The following is a 7500-nucleotide window of genomic DNA, read 5'->3' as shown; positions in this document are numbered from 1 at the left end:
CCTGAGAGTTTAGTGGTCAGTGAGTTAAAGCACAGCAAAATGATGGGTTTTATCCAGTTTGGATTATTAGTGCTGCAGTATGAAGCTCCGCCCATTTATCTGAAACTGTCCTACTGGTCAACTGATGCAAACTCACCTGTAAAAACTGACCTCATGCTGACTTTCGCTAACAGTTTAGCTAGCAAATGTGATCTTTTCTAATTGACCAGTTCAAATAAATCTGTGTAGATTTTACGAGTGTTCATTTTCTCACTGAGTTAATGTGAGTGACAATGTTATCAAGAGCTGTGTTTACACTTTTAGGATTGTTGTACTTCATTGTTCAGTTCTTTATTTACTTTTTAAGGTTGTTTTCAGGTCTGCATGTGTTTTTATTTCCACATCAGGGATTATGAGTTTCTGTATGAATCTGTTTCTGTGACCAAACCGATGGGGTCACTGAATCCCTGTCAGGACACACATCTCTCAGATTTTACACAGATTCAGCTTGCTGTGTTAGAATTTTATGTTTGTTTCTACATTAATAATATCAGATTGTGAAATCATTCAACTCTTCACTCAGTGTATAAAAGTATTTTTAGGCATTTAGTCATTTCTGCCCTGGTTCTGTACTGGGGGTCTGTCATCTTCAACAATAGAGTAAAAGACACTAGTTTATAAAAAAGAAGGCAAGCATCATTTATACAGATGTTTCAAATTAAACCTCTGGTCACTGTATAACTCTACAACATAACCTTCACATTATTAATGCAACGTTATACACTATATTGCCAAAAGTATTGGGACATCTGCCTTTTACATGCACAAGAATGTAATATGGAGTTGTCCCACCCTTTACAGCTATAACAGCTTCAACTCTTCTGGGAAGGCTTTCCACATTGTCCAAAATGTCTTGGTATGAAGCTGAAACGTTAAGAGTTCCTTTCACTGGAACTAAGGGGCGGAGCTGAACCCCTGAACTCAATGATCTGGAGGGGTGTCCCAATACTTTTGGCAATATAGCGTATAAACCAGTTCACTGCTGATTCATGAGGTAAACATTATCTACATCCAGCTGAGTAATGGTTGGGCTGGTATACAGAACTAACCAATCAACACACAGCAAAGCACACACCTGGGGGGGCATTCACTGATGGGTGTGTAAACAAACATACAAACAAAAAAAACCAGTAAATTAACTAAACAATATAAAGCTCTTAAAATACGACAAGACAAGTCTCTATCGGGTCAGCAGACGGATTTCTGGACAAAGCTGTTACAGAACTCAACCTACACTATACCTACACCTGTGTACGCCTGTGCAGAGTGGGCGGGGCTAAGAGAGCAGGTGAGGATAGACCTGTCCATAGTGGGCAGGGCAGGGCTAAGAGAGCAGGTAATTGACCAGTGCACATGAATGCTGTTCACATGACAGAGGAAATGACCGCTAATCATTTATCACAGGAGCGTTTACTCTACACGAAAATGCTTATTCATTACAAACCACGCAGACCTATACATTTCTATACATTTCTATAAATTACACTGTTTATAATATATTTAAGCAGAACAGGACATTTACTGCCTAACATGATGTTAATATATATATATATTTTATATTATTATATAACATAATAATGTAAAGAGTCATTAAGACAGGATAGTGGTCATTAAATAACTGACCTGGTCACTAAACACATTTTATATCCAGACATTTCGCCTAAATGTGAACGGATATTTTTTGCTGGAGCTAAAAACCGTGCGCCATTTTGATACATTCTGATGTGCGGACAGAGAAACAGCTCGTGCAGGAGTAAACAATAAACAATAACATATATATATATTTAAAGTAAAGTGGAATTAGCGCAGTGACTGGATCTCACCTTCGTCCTTCCCCTGCATTCATTTTCTTTACGGCGCCAGTGCCGCGCATGCGCAGTGGAACCCCAGGGCACCGCCTATAGCGCATGTGCAGTCAGAAAGTCTCGCCTTCAACCGGAAGCTTTCCAAGAAGCGAGAAGCTAAAACGTTGCATTGTCTTATTCAGTAACTCATTTCTACATTATATATATTTCTACACACATATATACTGTGTCCTGTGGCTCGTATAACATTCCGAGCTGCGTAAATGTTCCTTTACTCAAACGCATCCCACCCTTCAGCATAGACACTGTATAATCAGCGGGTAGAAAAGCTATCCAATCATAACGCTAGACGCAATGACATCCAGCCAATCCTAGTAAAGGAGGCGGGATTTGTAAGATTTAAGGCGGGAGAGTAGACAGTCGCTATGGTAACGCCTCAGCAGCATAGCTCCTGACTTCCATTAGCTTTAAGTTAATTAAAACTAAATTTTTTTCCTGTCACGACATCTTGTTTTTGTGTTACAAATTCTGTCTCATAAAGGTCATAAAGGTCTGTTCTCTCAAATCTTAACATCTGCAGTTAAAAAAGTAAAAAAAACTTCACTTCCTTATGTAAACTGACCTAAAGATTCTAAACAGTTCCCCATCAGGATCGACTGGTTTCAGTGGTTTCCTGAAAAGTCCTGTCTTTATTCCAAACAATTACACATAAGCACATTTTCAGCTAGCATGTCATTAAATTATATGAGTGGAATATTTTTCAGACAGAGTTTTTGTGTGGACGCAGTATAAACTGGAACCTTTCTGAACAGTAACCTCACTTTTCTGCAGTTCTGCTTAGAACCTTCCCTTACAGGAACAAAGCTGAGAAGATTAAAGATTTTCAGCTTCCTTAGCCAAATTTAGAAAGACTAGAAATAAAAAATACACTGCAATATGTTAAAAATGTTTTAATCTTTGGTAATTAAAGTTGTAAAAAAAAATGCAGAAAGGAGTTATGGTTACAGCTTTTCCAAAGAAATAAGGACATAAAAGGAAGTAAGTCAAGTGTCCACTTCATCTGAACATAATGACCATTCTGTTGGTTTGTTTGCTCGCTTTCTAAGACTCTAGGTCACATTGTTATAATCATGTGAAATATATCTTGACTGATTAAAATCTCATAAAAACACCTGCCATGATTAATCCAAAGGCAGATGTGACTTATATGAACTGATAATCAAAAACAACATCAGACATGAGCATGTTGATACGGATCCCAAAGTCAATAAAAACACTACACAACAATTTAAAACAAAAACAAAAAAAATGGGTGTACCCCCAACCTAGTGTCCTGAATCCCCTGGGAGCGACTCCAGGGTCACTGCAAGCCTGTGTAGGATAGGAACTACAGAAAATAAAATAATTCATTTTTATGGACAATTTTATGTAGATCTATGACAGAAAATCCCAGTTATCTCCATTTTTGATCAAGGTTGTAACACTACATGTGAAAATGTGAAATGGAGGGTGAAAGTTCTAGTCCTCCTCCTCCAGCTTGTCCTCCAGCAGGCCCTGGAAGTTCAGGTAGAAGGCGTTGCAGTAGCTCGGCTCGTTGTTGGGACTCGACTGCACTTGCTCAGGCTTCTGGGAACTGAAAGGATTTGGCCCAGTGCCTTTAATGTCCATCTCCAACTCCATCAAGATCTGCACTGAGTACTTCAACTCTCCATCGCTGAGAGACAGAATGGAGGAATTTACTCTAAGTCATTACTTCATGACAAGCTTACAATCTCTACAGTGAATTTTAGTAATCAATGTTCTCTTTACTTTGCCATAGTGAATAAAGTTGGGATGTTGTAGTCTCTGAGCAGCAGCAGAGTTGGTAACCATCCATCTGTCATTCCCTGCTTGGAATCAAACCCTACACCCAGAACACACACAGTAACATCTTACACAGGACAGTGCTAAACAATAAATGGCACAAAAGTAGATGAAACATTTTGCAGAAAGGCTTTTTTGTAGAAAGAGAAGGTCCTGTCTAAGCTTTCATTTGGTGTTGTGACACTACCATGACAAGTTGGAGGTGCTGACATTTCATCCCACAAACTACCAAACATGAACAAAAAGTCTTAAACACTATAACACCACTTCCCCACAAGATTCTTTTAGTTCCTGTAACTTCACCCCCAGTACAGTATCCTGAGCCCCACTAGCTGTAGTCACAGTGTATGTGGTCTTATTTGTGAGATGGAGCTGCTGAGGATCCTGTGCCCAGCAAGGACATTTCTTTTAAATCTGATTTTTTACAAGTTGAGGGTTAACGTAATTGAGCCTTGCTCAGGACCTGGGGTATGAACTCACAACCTTCAGATCAGTAGGCCAATGCCTTAACCCCAAAGCTACCATATCCCCATAAGGTACTGAGGATCAGTGTAATATCTGGCCCGAGTCTTATGTCTAACACTGATGCTGCTGGGAGGCTCAGTTCTGACCCAGTTCCTATTTCAGCCACAGTCTGTGGGCCTTGATTTCATTGGTAGTCCAATTCCTCCTGTTTTAACAATCTTTCTGATTCACAAAGACATATAGGTTTAATTTGTATTTATGTGAGAACATAACTGAAAATCTGAAAAGTAGGCAGTCCTCTGGGAATATCACAGAAAAAAGACAGCTTACCAATTCAGATCAAATCTAAACTCTCTTCAGTTACACAGGAAAATTTTATACTTTTATTAACAAAAGTACCTGGATGAAATCCCACCACAAGGTCTGGTCTTGCTGCCTCTCCTTTCTCCACAAGCTCCTCCCAGAACTCATGGTACAGCCCCTTGTAGGCACTGATGTAGACTCTTCCTCGTGGACCAAACGCCCTTAATGGAGGCCTCAGTATCGGCCCTTTCACCACCTCCGGCCCCACCATGACCACCTCCAGGCCCTGATGTCCAGGGAACATACGACTCAGCTCATCCAGATCTGTCGTCCTCGCACCCAGGGTCTCGGAGTTTCCTGCCCCAACAACGTGGACGGTGAGAGGTCGGGAATACGGATCCAGACTGAACATCTTCATTGCCATTCCGATGGTGAGTGGACGTGAGAAGAACTCGCTACACACACGCCACAGAGATTCACAAAGCTCCACCTCCTCTGGGCGTGGCCGGCAGGCATTGGTCCAGAGGTCTGCCATGTTCTTCCCAGACAGGATCGGCTCCATCCGTGCGGTGAGGTCACCCTGCATGGAGAGCCAATCATCCCAGCACCGGACCGCTTTAGCAGGTTTAGACCACGCCTCTGTAGGGAAAGGCAGGTCCCCTGTTGGATGAAATAATCCACAGGATGTGAGACATGTAAAAATCTAAAATGACCCCACAATTCAAAGTTTCTACTTTAACATAACTGCAATGATTGAGGACATCTAAGTACCAGGATATTTCAACTCAAGCCTGGTCACTTCTGCCTGGAGATACAGATCATTAGATGTAAAAAGTCTACTGTTATGGGGAACCTTGTATTCCCAGATGGTGGGATGTTTCATCCTCTTCTGCAGCATTACACCTAGCATGTAATATCTACATAAGCCTGGGAGGTTTCTGTAAAGTGACCACTTGGTCCACCATTAATGTGACACTGTGTCCAAAAAAATGAAAGACTAGAGCCACCGTCCCGGCTGAACACAGACAGCTCCCATAGCATCATGCTGCCAACACTATGGTGTGGTGTTCTGTGGGTGATCAATAAGCTGTTTTGTCCTTCAGAAATATGGCCAAAAAGCTGTATTTTTGACAATTTATTGAGTTTAATTTTTTACATAAAATTAAATCAGCCATTTTAACAGGGATGTTAAACCTTTTATATCTGCTGTAGATAGCATCAGATAAATCCAACACTATAAAGAAATGTAATGATGATAAGAAGATGAATAAATACACTAAAGTCTATACTACACCTAAAGTCCAGTCAGGGCAGATGAGTCCAAACAGTTTGGGATCTGCCCTTCTATATGTAAGTGCTCTTCATCCTCACCTAGATAAATCAGCCACTCTATCAGTCTGTCCACTGCAGCCATACGCAGCTTTGCACAATATTTCTTATGAACAGTCCAGTCCTCTTTCTGGCAGTCTTTACTGCAGTAATACACATTCAAACACCTGTGAAGAGAGAAACTATGAAATACAAAAGCACCAAACAGTCCTGGAAATAATGACCTTACTCATCTGTCTCTGTGGCTCACGGCTTTATCGTTAAATACAGAGAGTGATGAAGGCAGTACACGAGCAGAATGAGGAGCTTAGATAAACAAGATCATGAAACTCAGTGTATTAAGATGTTAGAAAGCTGAATAAGAAAATATACACCGGCAGGTGGCGAGTCGCTCCTGTTGCATGTAGTTGATACACTATATTGTCAAAAGTTTTAGAACATTTACCTTTACATGCAAATGAAGTACCGTTCTCCTGGCAACCATCAAACCCAGACTCGTCCATCACATTGCCAGACAGAGAAGAGTGATCGGTCACTCCAGAGAACACTCTTCACTGCTCTAGAGTCCAGTAGTGGCGTGCTTTACACCACTGCATCCGATGCTTTGCATTGCACTTGGTGATGTAAGGCTTGGATGCAGCTCCTCAACCATGAAAACCCATTCCATGAAGCTCTCTACACTTCAGCTAATCTGAAGGTCACATGAAGTGTGGAGGTCTGTAGCGATTGACTCTGCAGAAGGTTGGTGAATTCTGTGCACTGTGCCCCTCGGCAGTGCTGACCCCGCTCTGTGATTTTACCTGGACTACCACTTCGTCTCTGGGTTGCTGCTGTTCCCGATTGCTTCCACTTTGTTATAACACCACTAACAGTTAGTGGAATATTTAGTAATGAGGAAATTTCAGGAATGGACTTATTGCACAGGCGGAACCCTATCACTCCTGAGAGAGACACATTCTTTCACAAAAGAATGCTGGACTTTATATACCTGTGGCCATGGAAATGATTGGAACACCTGAATTCAATGATTTGGAGGGGTGTCCCAAAACTTTTGGCAATATAGTGTATAATATATGCCATTTACATCCCAGTTTTAAAGATAAAAGTAATACCAAAAAAGTAAAAAACTAATATTAAGATATTATTTTATATTATTAAAAACTAATATTAATATTATTTCTTTTCACCTTGCACAGCGTTTCAGTGTGTTGATGGTCTGTGACGGCTGATTCCCACATCTGGAACAGAATTTAAAGGATTCCTCTAACTTCTCAAACATTTCCTTCTGAGTGCGGAAAGTGAGATTTTTACTGCAGAGAGAGAGATGGAGAGAGAGAGAGAGAGAGAGAGAGAGAAGGAAAGATATATATATATATATATATATATATATATATGCAGAGAGAGAGAGAGAGATTAAAGTGTGAAAAACATTACAGTATAACTCCAGCACATTGTCAGTGACTGAATGATGATGTGTGATGTTAGCTAATGTAAAAGACACATCATTAATTTACATAAATTTACATAATTAACTCTGGATTCTGATTAAAGCTCCACTGTAACGAGCAGGTCAGAGCATTTCCCATCATTACACTGTGGAGTTTATGAGACTTTAATACATTTTATATTACACCATCAACATGCAGATGCGCAAAAGATGGACAATCACACAAACTGTCTGAAACGAGTGTGGTAC

The 7500-nt window shown here is 40.5% G+C and overlaps 2 protein-coding genes across 4 annotated transcripts in view; both read right to left on the bottom strand.

The window, feature by feature from the left end:
• The window catches only part of tbc1d24 (TBC1 domain family, member 24), a 17640-nt gene extending 15497 nt beyond the window's left edge, over window positions 1–2143 (bottom strand). For both annotated transcript variants that reach the window (XM_058410516.1, XM_058410433.1), the window contains exon 1: window positions 1863–2143. The gene's annotated coding sequence lies outside the window, so the exon portion shown is untranslated. The remainder of the gene's footprint in view (window positions 1–1862) is intronic.
• Window positions 2144–2805: 662 nt separating this feature from the next.
• Window positions 2806–7500, bottom strand: part of LOC131366421 (putative protein MSS51 homolog, mitochondrial) — a 5579-nt gene continuing 884 nt past the window's right edge. For both annotated transcript variants that reach the window (XM_058410948.1, XM_058411007.1), the window contains exons 2-6: window positions 6992–7114; window positions 5847–5971; window positions 4572–5135; window positions 3654–3747; window positions 2806–3558 (exon numbers count right to left, since the gene is read on the bottom strand). In XM_058410948.1, the coding sequence (XP_058266931.1) occupies window positions 3363–3558; window positions 3654–3747; window positions 4572–5135; window positions 5847–5971; window positions 6992–7114 (1102 nt within the window). In that variant the 3' untranslated portion in view covers window positions 2806–3362. The remainder of the gene's footprint in view (window positions 3559–3653; window positions 3748–4571; window positions 5136–5846; window positions 5972–6991; window positions 7115–7500) is intronic.

Source organism: Hemibagrus wyckioides, linkage group LG01, assembly GCF_019097595.1.
Source record: "Hemibagrus wyckioides isolate EC202008001 linkage group LG01, SWU_Hwy_1.0, whole genome shotgun sequence".
Lineage (NCBI taxonomy): Eukaryota > Metazoa > Chordata > Actinopteri > Siluriformes > Bagridae > Hemibagrus > Hemibagrus wyckioides.
This window is presented reverse-complemented; position numbering and strand designations above follow the sequence as displayed.